Source organism: Populus alba, chromosome 14 (assembly GCF_005239225.2).
Source record: "Populus alba chromosome 14, ASM523922v2, whole genome shotgun sequence".
NCBI classification, from domain to species: domain Eukaryota; kingdom Viridiplantae; phylum Streptophyta; class Magnoliopsida; order Malpighiales; family Salicaceae; genus Populus; species Populus alba.
In genome coordinates, this window is record NC_133297.1 from 2,906,660 (window position 1) to 2,923,921 (window position 17,262).

Sequence of the window (17,262 nt, forward strand, 5' to 3'; positions counted from 1 at the left end):
AATGTTAGCTCGGCACTTGTATGGTAAACATTGCTCCAGTCAATCTCTTGACTTCGGTGCAACGTCCCTTCCCGCAACTTTACCTGGTGGGTGAAACTGTTTTTTTTTTTTTAAATAATTTTTATTTAAAATAAATATAATAATAATATTTTTTTTTAATTTTTAAAAATTATTTTTTTAAATCAATATCAAAATATCAAAAACATATTAATTAAAAAAAAAAAATTTTAATTTTTTTTTTAAATATTTTTAAAAAGCACTCCCAAACACATAAAGCACTTTCTGTCTTATAAAGAAATCTTGAAATAATTGAATCTGTGATCAACTGGGAAACCCTCTCTCTCTCTCTCACGTATAGTTGTTAGATCTGATTCGGAATTTGACTAGATTATCGCCGGCGGTCCAACAAGGAGGCGATGTAGTGGCCTCTTTCTGTCCATTACGAAAGACACGCTTCGTCAGCTTGGCTGGATTTGAAAATAATATTATTCTAAGAAATATTAGTAAGTTGATATGGTTTTAGTGGGTTTTTTTTTTAAATATCAATTCAACAATACTTCAAAATAAGGTCTTAGTGGGTTTTTTTTTTAAAAAAATATTAAATGATATGGTTTTAGAAAAAAATAAAATATTTTTTTATTTGAAGTCTACTCAAGGCGCATTTAATTAATTAAGCCAATAAAAAAAAACCCTCAAACGAAGTTTCAAGTTTCACTAGTTAGATCAGTTGGAATTTAATAATTATGATTAATATTAAAGTACTAAAATTTTCAGTGAAAGGATGAAGGTCACCAGAAGCCCACTTTGTTTGGTAAGCAAGAATTAAAAGGTTAAATTTTCGTCGTGTTAGGCAAGCCAGGAAGAATTGCATAGAGATCAGTATCCTCCAATTAAAATGAAGATGGCACCTCACCCTGTACGTCTCAGTTTTGATTAGACACAATTGTTTTTATATTTTAAAAAATATTTATAAAAAAGTTAAAATATTTTAAGTTTTTTATTTTAAATTAATATTTTTTTTTTAATTTTTTTTAGATCATTTTGATCTACTATATTAAAAATAATTTTTTAAAAACTATTATTTTGATACACTTTTAAAATAAAAAAAATTTAAAAAGCAATTACAACCAAACCTTAAAGAAAAATAGGATAAGTTCATGTTTTGTAATTGTGATTGTGAGGTTTTTTATTTAAAAATATATTAAAATAATATTTTTTATTTTTTAAATATATTTTTGATATTAACACATTAAAATGATATGAAAAATATCAAAAAAAAATATTAATTTAAAATAAAAACAATTAAACTTTTTTTAAAAAACATAATTAAAATAAAAAAACAAAACAGGCCTAGTTGAGGCCCCAGACTTTCCATTGAAGGTGATTCGAGTCCCCTTCCATCCACCTTCACTAGTAAACAAAATGTCACACGTTATGTCATAATTGGACTGAAAACCTCGAATTGCCTTACATTGAAACGAGGATCTGCTCCGAACGATACACGCGAGCATGACATGGAGATGATACCATTCGGACAGAGAGACAAGAGAAACCATAGACAAATGCTCAAGAAGGCACCTGTGATCATGGCCGAGGACGACAGGATTTTATATTAATAATAATGAAAGAAAATCTGACGATCATCTTAAGGAGTTTCGGTACAATTCAATATGGTTTATATGCAGTTACTTCTCTTCATTCGTGGGTGGTCTTAAATCTACAAAAAAAATTGCTTCTGCATAATTCTGCTCGGAGGGACTTCTTGATTTCACAGTGCGCTTCCTGTGGTTAGCAGCCCGAGACAGTAACAAAACCTTGTAGTATTGAGACCAACGGAGACGAGTCAAGAAGACGGCTAACCGGCCAACGTAACAAAAGGGAAAACTACAAATCGATGGCAAATGGTTACAGTTCTTTGGAGCAACGTATAGGGCTCATCACCATAGATATTAAAATGGAATTTGCTCACGCCTCACGGTATATCTAATTAATATACAAGGGGGTGGAGTTTTGTTTCAAAGATATCTGGTTGGCATCCACTCATTCAACCTGATAGGCATGCTGTAGTACTCGGTACTTCTACTATCACCCTTCCGGTTCTGGAAAGGTTTCCACCATGGAATTCCTCGGTCGGTGCTGCTCTTCTTTGCTTCCAATAGGTTATCAAGCAATGTCCCAACAATCATCGCTACCGTTGGAGGTGATGAGAAAACTGTATTCAATATGTCATTGAACTGCAGAATCAAAGAGTATACATGTTATTCAGCCAGTATGAGTCGAAGTCATAAGTCCGAAAGCATCCGCCAAACATATTCCTCATTGCAATATTGGGGTATAAAAAGGTTTTTTTTTTTTCTAACGATTTCACATTAAAATATTAGATGGTGGTGGTGGATGAACAGAACAGAGGAGTTTGATGCCCAGAAAATGCAGGAAACCAATAGGATAAGGCTTGTGGAGTTATTATGCGACTTACCCATCCACCATCTGCTCTAACTGGTCCGTGTCCATCCCCAGTGGTGTTGCTGACAAAATACTGTGGTATCGATATCCCGAGGAACAAAGCCAGACCCAAAACATAATGGTTTCTCATGGAATTATTGTTTGAAAACTGTATAAATGAAATCCCAATTGCAGCTGCAGGAAAGGAAAACGAGAACAAATCACACTCCTCGAACAGATAACATATGGTTACAACAAAATAAAATTTCAAAACCCAGAAAATCACTCACCAACGATGCCATATAGCACACAGTATGCGGCAGCAAATATTGCCAGAGGAATAGACGCGAACAAGGCACCAAATTTCCCTGAAAGATGCAATGTACCGCAATAAAAATGAATTTGGACCTTTTGCAATTTTCTAACGGGACTTATGATGGATATTGAAGACATACCAAAGATGGAGAAAAAAAACATGAAAGCAGTTGAAACATGCACCACTCTTCGGCTCCCTATGTGTGTAAGTCCAAGAAGCCCAACATTTTCGCTGCAATATCATTTCATCAGTCACTGAAATAGGCCTCTGCATTTTAATAGTGATCATAAAACACTGGCATTTTCCCCTTGCAATCACCCACCACTCTACAGAGAATTAAGACTTTTTATTTTTTCCAAAAACACACAATCCCCCTATGTGTTAGCTGATATATGTGAGAAAAGCTTAACTCTAAAGCGGTTAGCCTGAAAAGATCATGAATATCAAAGCACCAATGAAGAAAGCGTTGCCAACCATAGGTTCAGCTTTTGAGATAAGATTAAATATGCTAAGCAAACTATAGAAGAAAGAAGGGTGTAATCCAGGCAAGGCCATTTTACTCGTATCTCACTTCCAGGATTTGTTTCTTTAAGAGGAAAATGCACTTCAAACAAATTGCCAGCGACTCACATCTGTAACCTCAGATACTTGGGCTCTACTGGAAGAGTAAGATAAAGACAAGTAAAACGCTTAAATTCCAATGGAACTCATCACTTGTCCATTTAATGGCAAACTTTTTCTACTGGTCTTTTAAATGAGGACGGGCTCTTGGTCAGAATGTGATCAGCTATTCCTACTGTGCTATGTAAAATATATGTGGTAGATGCAGGAAGCAGTTGCACAGGCAAACCCTTCACATAGCAGCTGAGACTGCAGTACCTCAAATATCAGATAATTAAACATAGAATAGCAGCAGCAAGTAGAAGGGGAAAAAAAAACACAATCCCTTACACAGATGCAGTGATGCCAACAGCAGCACCAAAAATCCCATTAAGCAGCAAGCCAACACCCTGTATTTAAAAACAATAACCGTTAGGTGTTGATGCCTTGCTTTAAAAGGTGTGTGTGTGTGTGTGTGTGTGTAGAGAGAGAGAGAGAGAGGAAGGCATAGCTCTCAGAGACTTGACCTGTAGACCAATACTTCGGCTGAGAACATGAGCTGGGGGGCTCGTAGCACCTGCAAGCCGTGCAGCAGCAAAAAACGTTCCAGTTGACTACATCAAAGTAAATGGACTGGTTAGGAAAATAAATGCTTAATTAAACAGGAAATTTCCCACTTCCATCGAAGAAATAGAGAGGTCAGAAACCACATCAAAGGCCCTGTAAGCCAATTAAAACCTCACAAAGTGCCTCCAGAATAAGTGGAAGACAAAAAAGGTATTTCTGAAATGGTGAACAAACCTCTGCAGATGAAACAAGTGCTGCTCCAATCATCCCGAAGACATGACTTGCTCTAAATTTAGGTGCGCCCCATTGAAACGGGTACGGGATTCTAACCCTAAAAAAATATGCAAACAAATGATTCTCAATTAACAGGGTACCTAAACTCTTCCTTTTCTGAAAAAATTATGAACTCTAGCAAACCTACAAAGATAAATAATCCAAAACCAATACCATGGAGAAGATGCTACAAAATATGATCGGTCTGTGCGGCAACTCTGTTTAGTTTGATACCCCACATTGTTGTAAGCACCAGCAACAGTGAGGATAGCAGCGAAAGCCCAAATAATACCAACGCAGATGAGTAAGCCAAACATCTCAAGTACAGGACGGGCACCGGAAAGGGAATGCTTCAAATACTGCGGCAAACATCAGGCTTTATGATCTTCATACCAGGTGGATTCCATATAATTAACTTAAACATTCTGAAGAAGCTATATTACCTGACAAATGACTAGCAGAATCAGCATAGGCAGGCCAAGCTCAACACAGTTGGCAAGCTGTATAGAACATAAGAAAATCATTTGTTATAATCAATCTATCACTTTCACCAACCAGTATGCTTCATTTCATTAAGTGAACTTACCAGTGGAAAGCCCCTCGTAAACAGACCAAGACCCACAACACAAACCACAGGTACAATAGTAATGGGACTAAAGTACCTGGAAACATAAAAAAAAAGAAGGAAAAATATCACAAAACAATATAATAAAGAGAACCTGCTGAGTTTCTATACTAGAACTCGAGCTGCTGCCACTGAACGACAAAATTGTAAGCAAGAAGATGAGTAGAACGAATTCTAACACAAGATTATTATCAAGTTACCTTGTTAAAGTACCCCATCCTTTGCTATACCCGAGAATGATGTTGACAAAGGAAGAAACAATCAGTGATCCTTGTATAGTTCTCATAATGTCTACAAATCTCTGCAATCGACCACATCATTGCAACCGGGGGAAAAAATGGTGATCGAGGAAATATTAGAATAAATCATGATTACAGAAAAAACAAACTAGTCAGCAGACTAATTAAGTAAGCTTAACAATTATTACGTCATGGTCTTTTGAGAAAGTTTCATCATTGTAATCTCTGATGATTGATAAAACTGGCAGTACAAAAGCATAGGAAGGTCCCATCACTGTGGGAAGCCGTGTTCCAATCATTGTCTGAAGCAGTGTATTGATTCCTGACATGAACAACAACGTTTGAATCACACGGGCAGCATCACCCTGTTCACGGTAACACCAAGACCAGATTAAAAGATAAGCACCTGCCAATTGATCTATAAATCATCAAAAAAATTCAGACGTTAGATAAAACGTACAGGGTCGCCGCCCATTTGAGTCACAAGAGCACGTGAAATCAAGACCGTAGTTCCAAGCATCACAATGTAGTGTTGGAAAGCCAGCAGACATGTCTGATCTGTGGTTAATTACAAGAATCAGACACTTGATTTCGTTGATAAATATACACTTAGTTCAAAAATGATTCTGAATACTAGTTGTTAAATCTACATATGTTATTAATAACAGGAAGACCACCAGGATTTAGATATAAAAATAATCAAAACTTTCAGAAATTTAAAAGAGAACCAGAACCAAAGGTAAGAGATAGATGGTGGCGTGCATAAACTATAAATTTTATTTTAACAGAAAAAACTGACCATAGCAACTTTTTCTCAGAATTGAGTAATCAAAATTTGAATAACAAAAAAAAGCAAAAAGAATTGTATATATATGTGTGTGTGTGTGTGTGTGTGTGTGTGTATGAATCACAAAAAGGCAAAAAGATAAGAGAACATATGAATCACAAAAAGGCAAAAGGATAAGAGGACATATGAATCACAAAAAGGTAAAAAGATAAGAGAACTAACACCAAGGAGGATTGGACTGGATGCAGTACTGGAGCTGGTTGAGTTGCTCAGCCGGAGTCCAAGAGGGACCTTTTGAAAAAGCAAGTGATGATGGAGGTGGTGCTACTACTGCTTGTGGTGGCGGTGGCTGCTGGTGGTTGTGAGCTGTTTCTCCCATCTTTCTTTCTTTTTTTTTTGTCGCCTACTCTTCACTCTCTCTTGCTCAGGTTGCTGTTAACTGATCACAACCAGGCCTTACAGCACCATAGAATATTTTAGTAGCTGTAAACGAAATATGACAAGAAGAAAAGAAAGAAAGTCCCTTTAGCGACCTTCCAAGAAAAGAAAATGAATAGATTAGCAGAAGCAGCAAAACGAAAACTATATTTAGGATCAAGCAGTTAGATAAAGATCTATTATAAGAAGAATACGAAGGAGATTGAGAACGAGAAAACTATTACAATTTGGAACTTAGGATTGCGTTAAGATTGTCGTAGTCCAAGGTGCATCTAAGCACTGAGCCAAAACATAACATAACATATGTCGACGTATGAGCAGAGCACGTACGCGTGGACCCTTCTCTGCATTCTTTGAGGATCGAGATGCTTTCTTTCTACCTTGTTAAGTTCAGACAATCTTCCTGTCTTATCACTCAACTATCTTCTAACGAGCCTATGATAGGCAAAAGAAAAAATCTAGGCAGTTTTTTTATATATATCATAGCAATAAGGGACTGAGAGGGCGAAAGTTGTATGAAGAATGATACGTATTCTTGTTTTATAAGCTTTTTTTATAAAAAAAATATATTAAAATAATTTTTTATTAATATTAAAAAAATCTAAAAATAATAATTTGAAGTAATAAAAAAAATTATTTTTTTAAAGAAATACAGTTAAACAAAAAAAAAAACAAACCCTTCCTTATGGTCAACAAAAACTCACAAAAAAACAATAAAAAAAGAAAGAAAGACAATCACTAATTTTGGAAGATATTTTTCCATCCATCGAGTACTGTTATGTAAGTAAATATCTTAAATCCGGTTAATGACATGAACTTTCATGTAAATGGACGGTCCAGTCAAAGTTGCCTTTGGGTTTGGTGTCATTTAAGGTTCATTTTTTCGAATTAATCTTCATTTTTCTTTTTGTTTATAGACTTTGCTGGTTTATTTTGTGTGTTATCTCTGGCTTGGATCAAAAAATTTTAAATATGAAAAAATAATATTTATATTATACATATATTTTTATTATATTATTATTAAATTCGGTATAATAAACTTGATTTTTTTTATTTCAAGTTTTAAATTAAATTATATGGAAAGTTGTTTCAATATAATCTTTTCAAATTGACAGACCTAAAAGAAAAAAAAAAAGGGCCGCATTAACATAGTCAACTCCCCAAACTTGCAACCCGAATTATACACTCCATCGGGTCTAATTATTTTTTTATTTTATTATATGATAAAAAATATAAAAATCTATTTACAACTAACCATTTTTTAATGATAAAAAAACTAACATTAAAGGACTTAATTAGAGAAAAATAATATATATATATATATATATAACCATTTTTTAATAATAAAAAAACCAGCATAAAAAGAGCTTGCGCGTGCAGGCTTGGGTTGTCCATCGTGACTGGGCTTATTACTAAAAAACCTAAATTTGTGAGCTTGAGACAAGCATGCATGTCGAAACCATTATTATTATTATTATTTTATATATATAAAGGATGGATGACCTTTTGTTCATGTTTTTTTTTATATAATAATAATAAAACAAATGACATGTTATTTGTTGCAATAGATGACCTATTATCTTTTTCAAGAATCCAGCCACAACAAAGGTGTTTGAAAAATCAGGGCATATGATTTTTTGACCCAAAATTTTACTTTCCAATTATTTTTACCTAAAAACACTGAATAACACCTCTAAATACCTAAATAAATTTATTTATGATATCAAATAATTTAAAAACGAGTTGAAAAACAAAAATCAACTCAAATTGATAAAACCTTACAAGCTCTTAACTATCATTTTAGGTAAGTTGAAGACCAAATAATATCATCGTAGAACTTTTCTCATCGAATGGAATCCTTTAACACCATGATAATTTTTTTTTGTTTTTAAAGCTGGTGTCAACCAATCATTTTCTTTTTCCTTGTTGTTTTCATGCCAATTTATCTCTTATCTCTCTAGATCAAGAATTAAAAAAATAGAGAAAATAAACTTATGGATCATAATAAAAATTGTTGCTGATGTGTGTGGCAACCATGTATTTTCTCTCTATATATGTTTCACACATTAGTCCTTTGTAGAAATGTATGATTGGAAAAAAAAAGTTTAAAAATAAAAAAACTCACTCAATTCACTATTCCTATGAATAGAGGAACTGGCTCCACGCAATTTAGTAGTTGTTTTGTTATTTGATATCTATAATCAGTACCATTATTTTTCTTTTTTAATTCTGTTTTTGTTCTTAAACTTGTATTGAATATAGAAAACTCAATTTAGAGTTTTTTTTATGGTTTTTTAATAGTTTTTCATTGTTTTTTAAATAAAAATATAAACAATACAACTTTTATATATATACAAGCACTTTTAACAATGTAGGTAATTAGAAATATCTTTTTGAACATTTCTTCCCATTAGACAGCATACTCCTAGGCATATATTTTTTTTCACAGTAAATTAGACCCTAATTAAAACAGTAGAATTCAACTTTTTAAACCAACTTGGTCCAAAAGCTATGTTTTCACATGGTCCACTGAAGTTTTTTGTCAAAGTGATTAATGTACCACAATAAGTTTCCCCTTGCTCACATGCCTTCAATAATTTTTTGTTCACTCTATCGTCGAAGGTTGTTTTTGTCATGAAACTTATATTTAGAGGTTAATATTTTTAGTTTGGTTAGATTATTACTTGTTAAAACATCTAAATTAAAAAAACACAAAATAAAATCAAAATCAAACTAAGATCGTCAAATTGACTAGTTTTAGTTTGATTCGATTTGATTATTTTATATTAAAAATCAAAACACAACTAGCAAATTTTGGTTATATTCAATCAAGTCCTAGTACAATTCAGTTTCACTTAGGTTATTTTATATTAAAAACAAAAAAATATATTGTTTTTTTTTTAGACTTTCTAATGGACATGGTTAGGCTAGTTTGGTTTGGTTTTGGTTTCACTTGAAATTAAAATCGAACCGAACCAAATTTTTTTTTAAAATATTTTAATGAGATTAATCAGTTTTTTTTATAATTTAGTTTTTTTCAGTTTTTTTTTATGGTTTTTTTTAATTTAATCATTTTTTTAGTTTTTATATTTAATCTGTTTTTCAAGATATTTATCACATAAAAATATTAAATTAAAGTTTTTGAAATATTTTTAATAAAAAAATACTCTTAGAAAACAGATACATACAGTATACCATCGTGCACAAATAAAGCCATGCCGTATTTGTTAAGAAACCATGCTTTGTTCACACACATCTTGATTGATCGATTTTACCGAGCAAGTAGTCTCACAATTACTCGATTGTATAACTTGCAAGACAATCCTGTAACTCTTGTCTTGTTAACGTGTCAAATCATGCCTTCAATAATTACTCGCCAATCAAGCACCAAGAACAGGGACGATGGAGGGTTTTTTCCTCCAATGGTGGCCGGTTCTTTCTCGAGTCCCATCCAATACCAGAAAGAAAAAGGAAAACTAAGACACGGGACAAGCTTATCTCAAACATACATATGTACATGGATCATGCCAACATCATGTCAAACTCATTTTTTTCTTTCCCGTAGTGTTGTGACAATCATGCTGCGCCCCACAGATTATTTTTTTCTTGCCCTAATCATGTTGCTCGACGCGCCAAATTTTCTTTATATATATATATATATATATATATATATATATATATATATATATATATATATATATATATATATTAGTTTTCCTTTTTAATCTTCCTTCTAATATTAAAATCTATTGATTTGATGTCCCTCCTATTATAATCTCTTACTTTTTTAATAAAAAATAAAATTTTCTCTAATTATCTAATATACAAGTTATACTTATATAGAAATATATAATGGACTTACACATGAATAAGACTCGGCCAAGCAAAGAAAAATATCTTTGCGTTGCCTTTACGTTAGAAAGCTTATTATTCTCTCTCTCTCTCTCTCTCTCTCTCTCTATATATATATATATATATATATATATATATATATATATAAAAGCTTTCTATTCCACATAAAAAAAAAAAATATTTTTGAAGTGTTTATGTTATATTAGTAAGTATAGCAAAAACAAGTTTTGGAGGTGTTGATATTATTATATTTAAGGTATTAATTGCTCTACTATATTTATTGTAGGGTTAAAATAATATATCTTAGGATACATCAAAAGCTTAAACTTAGAGAGTTTGCATAGAAAAATCAAGGAAAGAAAAAGATTATGTAATATTTAAAAAATAACTCTTCATTTAAATTAATTAAACAACTTACAGGAGATATCTTGCATAATTAATCAATTAATTAATTCTGAAAATTAAATAATTCAAAAAATAAAAAACTATTTACGTACATAATGCCAAGTTTCCTAATGGTAAGTGTCATTATATATATATATATATATTATGGTTTTTCTTTTTAATATTCCTTCTAATATTAAAATCATTAATTTGATTTCCTTCACATTATAATCTTTTACCTTTTCAATAAAAGATAAAATTATTTTTAACTACTTAATGTACAAGCTATATTTATATAGAAAATTGTAATAGGCTTGCGCATACAAGCTTGGGCAAGCCAAAAAAATCTTTGCGTTGCCTCTACGCGCGAGACAACGTATATATTTCTAAAACTTTTGTTATAAGAATTTGTTTTTGATTAACCATAATTTTTTATACTCTTCAAATCAATTTTGTAGCAGCTCTCAGCGCAGCTGCATGAATCAATTCTTTTACAGCTCTTTTAAAACCATTGTAACAGCTGCCTTACCCGAGGCCAAGAAAAATTGCTCTTTTTTCTTGAACTAATTACCTTGCACTCTTGCAGACTATGCGAGTCAAGCAAACAAAATATATTTATTCTCTGAAACTTGCTGGATTTTTTACTTTATTTTGTTCTTGCTGTTTTTTATTTAATGGAGGATAACCTTGTGTGAATAAATATCCTTAAGAATAATAATTATGCACGCCTCATTTTTTTGTGTTGTGTTCTGTTTAACAATATCTTTCTAACCATACCATATATATCTATTCCCGGAAGAATATAATTGTAGAACACTTCCCCCGAGGTCAATTTGGTCCTTCATGATCCCTGAACCTCACTCATAACTTGTTAGTGGAAAAACTTATTTTTTAAAAAAAATTAAAAAAATATTATTTTTTTTAAAAAATAAATAAATAAAAACTTGGATTTGCATATTAATTCGCGATTCAACCTACTTGATAAAACCCCAGATCATGTTGTATAACCGTGCATTTTCCCACTTGAAAAGATTGGTTCCTGCCTTCTTGGTGCTTACTGCATAGGCAATTTTAACAAAAAAATATATATATTTTAAAAACATTTCTTAAACACTAAAACAAACATACACCAGTGCATAAGATCTGAATCTAAATGACACCAGAACAATTTAAGAGAAAATAAGACCAGTGACGTGCCCTCCTTTCTTTCCACCGTCACCTTCGATGATATTGATATCTTTGAAGCAATGATTCATATGATCGAAGAAGCAAAAGACGTGCCTTTAATTTGGATCAGAAGCATGTGCCTCGGAATTGAAATTGAAGTGCTAGTCAACTCAGACTTGTGAAAATAGAGTAAGGGCAACGTGAAATAACATTTTTGCAGGCGACCCAAGCATACTTCAAGCTATGCAAACAAAAGCTTGTGATTTTCTGACTTGAAGAGAAAAATGCCATGCAATTGTAGATTTTAGCAATTCAACCTCTCCTCCTTGATTTTAATTTAAAGGTTTTTTTTTTTTAAAATTCCATTTACTTAACCTTTTAGCCACATGACTCATGAGCGTTACCATGATTTTAGCACATTTTACTCTCAATTTAACTTATCTTATACAGGTTATAACTTATCAAACTTTGCAAAAATATAGAAGAAAAGCCGCATGAGGAAGTCTGAGGACCTTGACACCATTAAAGGCATGGCCTCACTGATCAATTCTAATCAATAAATAAAATTATAATCATTAAACTTAGTTAAATTCAATAAATCAATTTAGAACTTAGTTGACCTGACTCTTGACTCAAGTTAAATTTTAAAATAACATGGTTTAAAATATAATATCAACAACTTTTGATCAATCAGATTTTATCTAAGAATCAATCTAAGAAATTTTGAAATGATTTGAATAAGGGATGCTTATGCTTGTTGCTATTTTATATTACAATTAATTACCATATAATATTAATTGGTCATGATATATATGTACACTAGCTAATTACGACCCCAAAACTAACAAGCCATGTAAATTTTTTCCCCTCAAAAGGAACCCCTTTCATTGGAAGGCACAAGGCCTAGGAGGTACAAAAGGAGGACACCAAACCCAACTAAACAATAGAAGCTTATCAAAAAGCTAAAAGAAAAGCTAAGAAACACTTAACTAGCCCATCAACACATTAGCCCGGTCCAAGGCCATGGAAGTCGATGGACCCCTCGTGCTCTCTATGCATGCAAACATGAAAAACAATTTTAAGTTGATAATTAGAGTTAAATTTCATTTTATATACGAGTTTAGTCATTTCTTTCAAAATCTTTTATATATATAAATTATCCCTATGAGCTGATTAGCTTTTATTTTATTCATTTTTTTAAAAAAAAAATTATAGATAAATGAAACAAATGTTAAAAAATAATTGTTGATTCCAAACAAATTACCTTATAAAATCTAATCGTTGGAGCAAGTTCTATGTACCATGTGGTCAGTTTTTTTATAAAAAAATAAAAAAATATATTATTTTAAAAAAATTTAAAAAATCAACAAATTTTAACTAAGCTTTTTTCCATATTGATATTAGCTGAATTTTATCCGAGCCATATTAGATCAATTATCTTTTTATTTTTTGCCTAATCTAAGCTCCAGATTATATAGAGCTCACATGTCAACTTACCGGTTCAAGTCCTATTTTACAACCGTGATTGAAAAATATAAAATCAAATTAACCTTGTAATTATTTAAAAACAAGGAGATAAGAAAAACAAAGATTATTTTTTTTTTGCTGCTTTCACAAACTTATTTTGATTTTTTAAATTATTAATATAAGAACACAAACGAAACAAAGCTTGCTGTCGTGTTAAAAGTTCAGCAAATTAAGACGAGTAGCATGCAAAACGACAACCAGAACCCATCCCCTCCCACCCGTGTTCTGTTTTTATATGTGTGTGTAGAGTGCTCGAAAATCGGTTCGCTGACATTCTTTATTCATAGAGATTTGCATATATTCAAGAGCGAAGAGATGGATACAGTGCTTCAGGGATTGTTAGGGAGAGTGGTTCGCCGGTGCTACGCCGTGTTGTGCTTGGGGGCAATTCTTGTTTCTGTGGCTATAGCCCATTCTACTCCTGATGAGAAGCCAAATGATCCCAGAGAACGCAATCCTCGGCGTCTAGCTGCCGTGCAACGTCCTTCAATTAGTCCCAGGCGGCGCAGCTGCTCTTGAATGATATGTTTTGTTTTAGGTTTTGGTTTCATTTCAAGGAGGGAGAATCTCATCTTTGTAAGAATATCTGCTTTTGGGTTCAGAAATAGGATAAGTTAGAAAAATTAAGGGAGGTAATTGCTCCCCTTCTCCACAACGTAGCTTCGCGCCTGGTTTTGCTTGTGTATCTGTTTACTTCTCTGCTTCTTACTGTCATCTCAGCAAGATTTTGAATTGAAGAAGAAAACTTTCTACTAAGCAATTTTCTGAACTTCAATGGAACTTAGATTAACGAGTTGCATCTTAGCAAGCTAACCAAACTCGAGATCATAGCAACATCGATCAACTGTTCATCCTTTTGTTAGTTTTTCAATCAAATGCAGGTTTTTAAATTCCATTTACTTGATCTTATGTACATGAGCTTTATAAGGTTTTTGGCGCATCGATCTTACTGTCAACCAAACTAGCTCGCATGCCTTGGTACATGTATGTCTGAATATGTATAAAGGACTGAATACATGCAAAACTCCACCTAAAAATACAATCTGTCATTGAAAATAGAATTAAAAAAAAAAACAAAAAATGAGTTATAGTACCTTTCACCTAGCTTGATGTACTTAAGCCTGCGGAGGCTCGAGCACTTAGGCAAAATCAGCAACGTCGTTGCAGCCCTGTTTTTTATAATGGTGAACAGGAAAGAATGGTCAGCTACAAAGTCTATCTTGGTAGGGAAAGCCATCTGCCACAGCAGCTAAACTGCATTTACTTAGATAAAGGATTTAATGGAGTAAGCTTGGAACTTGTAATATTGCGCGACGTGACAACAACGCCTCCGTAGGTCAGCCCAGAACCTCAGCTAGCGGATCCATATAAAAACACTCATACCCAAGCTTTTCTAGACCAACTAACGGATCCATAAATGATTTCATTCTATCAATTTCACCTCATTCCAAAACGATAATCTAATCCATGGTTTCTGATTCCGTTTGCATGACTCGGACACAAGAGTTTAACAAAGCAATTAAAGCTCACATCTTTTGTTTTCGTGGCTGCAAGCAAAAGATGAATCCAAACATAACATATTAATCTGCCATATCCATACAATCTATTATTGAGAAAAAGACCTCCTTCAAAGCAAAACAGTAGGAGACAATCCTGCATCAAACCACCACAGGAAAGGCCAAACACATTACAATAACCAGCCACAAGTAAATTAAAGTTATATTTGTTAGGCTTTGATCCACATACACACGAGTTCTCCAGTATGGAAGATTAATTGGCCTGTGAGGGGTCGAGGACGTGGCCTACGAACATTACCACTCCAGTCATGTCTTCTCTGATGAGGAAAAGGAATGGGTGGTCAGCAACAAAGTCTATCTTAGGGGGAAAGTCAATACCTCTCAATGCTATAACACCAGCAGAAGCAGCTGCAGCTTCTGTGCCTTCTTCATTCACTTCAATAAATGATTTATGGAATATGCTCGAAACACACAGGCCCTGCCCCGCAGAAGAGTCTACCATCTCAGTCAAGTCTGCTTCATTGGAGAAAGGCGACACCAATCCTAGTCCCTTTAGAGCGTTGGAAGCTTCAAAACCAAAGGAAATCTTGAACCTTGGAATCCTCAAGTCATCCACTTTTACTGGTTTTGGTGGAAGGTGGCGATCTAAGAATCCAGATTCAGAAGCCATTTTCTCAACCAAAGCTTGCAGCCCATCTTTAGCATCTGGAAGGTAGAAGTACATAGAGAACTTGCGTTTATCTTCACCTTGTTTATAAGGAAGAGCTAAGACTTTAAAACCATCAAAGTCACATACGAATTGCTTCTTCTTGCTAGTCATAAACGGCACACGAACCGAGCCCCCGTTCAACAGGTAGAAATCATCATCTTTTGTGGTTGATGCATCAAACTTCTCATTCCAAGCTCCTTTGAAATAGAGTGCATTTGTTAAGATCAGCCTTGTCGTTCTATCAACTGACCCAGAAGGCAGAACCTCTTTGATAAGGCCATTGGTCTCATTTTCAGCCCAGGTGTTAACTTCATTGGTCACTTCAACAGCCTTCACCACCACCACAAACATCAACATTAAAGCTATTAGCATCTACTTGGAACATCAAAAACTTGTACGAAACAGAGCACAGCATCATTAGACCTACCTAAGGAATCAGTCCTAGAATTTTGAAAACATTAACACACATGGCTCACTCCTACTGATAAATTACAATCACTTGAAGATTACATGAAAAGAATCGATTTATCCTTTCAAGTTCCTAACAACAAAATTATTGTAACTGTAAAGCTGAAAAAAAACGGGTTATTAGAAAGTAATCATGTACCTTGGTTTGGAAATCAACTTGATTAGTCGCAGCCTTATAGTTACTGCCCACAACCTGTTTGAAAGAAGGCTTAAGAGAGAGTGAGTTATCCACCCAAACGCCATTGGCGAACTTCAATCGTGGCCCACCACTGGCGCTCCCGTCGGTGAGAACAACCGCCAATAACTGAGAGGAGAAGGAGCTGAGGTGATCGCTGGACTTGGACTTGAGGAAGGAGAGCAACTGCTCTAGTGTGCTGCCCTTGGACCCGGAGGCGATGAGACTGAGCAGCACCTCAATTGACAGCGGCGAGAACACCAAGTTGGAGTTGTTGGATTCGGTTAAGAGGATTTGCTTGGAGAGGCTCAATGCTACGTCGGTCTGGTTCCCGATCGCTTCACGGAGATCCATTGGGTTTGGCTGTGTTACTTGTGTGTGGAATTGAGCGTTGCAGGGTGAAAAAATACAGTTCTTGTAATCTTTCTCTCCTCAGTTCAACGAAGGATGGTTCGTTCCTTTCTCAGTAAGAAAACTATTAAATGCTAGCTTTTCAAAGTCAAGCTAATTACAAATCCGAGGACGGTGGTGTATTCTTCTGTTCTCTTTATAGGAGCCACAACACGTGTCTTCATCGAGCGACGACGTTTTTTACTAACTCATATATCTATAGTTATTGAACTCGATTTACTCGGGAGATCCATGATCCGAGCTTGTTAAGCTGGATTTTATGTTGAACTTACAGATGAAATATTCAACTAGTTCATTCAATTAAATTTTCTAGTAATTCGATCGAACTAAGTTAAATCCATCGGGATTCACTTTCGCATGATCTTAATTACAGAACGTGCCAGATTTTTCAGCGCCGAAGACATCTTAAATTAAAAGCAAATAGTTGATTGCCGAATTTCATCAAGATAAGATAGACATCCTCTGTCGAAGTTGCCATACTGGTCAATGTTCACTCTCAACTGCTTTGTCTCATTAGGAGGGACAAACTTAGAGTAAAGAGCATAGATATTTATCTCCGGATAGATCTTATAGAGTTGACGGATAGATATTATAGAGTTGACGAATGAAGCAGATTTTTTAAAACTTCAGAGATAAAAAAAAAAAATGGGTAAAAAAGTATTCATTCCAGATATTAATGTTTATAGTATTTTTATCATGGTAGATTTCTCTTTCATTTAAGAAAAATCTGGGATCTTGAATTGTTAATCACTGAAATACTAGTAA

General features: G+C 33.7%; 2 protein-coding genes across 3 annotated transcripts; both read right to left on the bottom strand.

Annotated features, from left to right (window-relative positions):
* Nucleotides 1–1,587: 1,587 nt before the first annotated feature.
* Nucleotides 1,588–6,721, bottom strand: LOC118034192 (nucleobase-ascorbate transporter 3). 2 transcript variants are annotated; one of them, XM_035039419.2, is made up of 15 exons: nucleotides 6,512–6,721; nucleotides 6,072–6,332; nucleotides 5,523–5,620; nucleotides 5,251–5,427; nucleotides 5,024–5,124; nucleotides 4,785–4,860; nucleotides 4,642–4,698; nucleotides 4,373–4,557; nucleotides 4,160–4,256; nucleotides 3,886–3,972; nucleotides 3,710–3,768; nucleotides 2,898–2,989; nucleotides 2,733–2,810; nucleotides 2,477–2,637; nucleotides 1,588–2,234 (listed from the first exon to the last, which is right to left on the bottom strand). In XM_035039419.2, the coding sequence occupies exons 2-15, from the start codon at nucleotides 6,226–6,228 to the stop codon at nucleotides 2,016–2,018; spliced, it is 1,644 nt and encodes a 547-aa protein (XP_034895310.1). In that variant the 5' UTR covers nucleotides 6,229–6,332; nucleotides 6,512–6,721; the 3' UTR covers nucleotides 1,588–2,015. The 2 variants fall into 2 exon arrangements, with proteins under 2 accessions (XP_034895310.1, XP_034895309.1); XM_035039418.2 differs by having other exon boundaries at nucleotides 6,072–6,382.
* Nucleotides 6,722–14,778: 8,057 nt separating this feature from the next.
* Nucleotides 14,779–16,748, bottom strand: LOC118034191 (serpin-ZX). The gene is made up of 2 exons (XM_035039416.2): nucleotides 16,051–16,748; nucleotides 14,779–15,773 (listed from the first exon to the last, which is right to left on the bottom strand). The coding sequence occupies exons 1-2, from the start codon at nucleotides 16,438–16,440 to the stop codon at nucleotides 14,988–14,990; spliced, it is 1,176 nt and encodes a 391-aa protein (XP_034895307.1). The 5' UTR covers nucleotides 16,441–16,748; the 3' UTR covers nucleotides 14,779–14,987.
* Between the last annotated feature and the right edge of the window lie 514 nt (nucleotides 16,749–17,262).

Coding starts and splice junctions, on each gene's coding strand:
- LOC118034192 (XM_035039419.2), bottom strand. CDS start 6,228: ATGGGAGAAACAGCTCACAACCACCAGCAGCCACCGCCACCACAAGCA. Junction 4,861..5,023: donor GGATGGGGTACTTTAACAAG/GTAACTTGATAA, acceptor TTATGTTTCCAG/GTACTTTAGTCCCATTACTA. Junction 2,235..2,476: donor TTAGAGCAGATGGTGGATGG/GTAAGTCGCATA, acceptor TTGATTCTGCAG/TTCAATGACATATTGAATAC.
- LOC118034191 (XM_035039416.2), bottom strand. CDS start 16,440: ATGGATCTCCGTGAAGCGATCGGGAACCAGACCGACGTAGCATTGAGC. Junction 15,774..16,050: donor AAGTTGATTTCCAAACCAAG/GTACATGATTAC, acceptor GTGGTGGTGAAG/GCTGTTGAAGTGACCAATGA.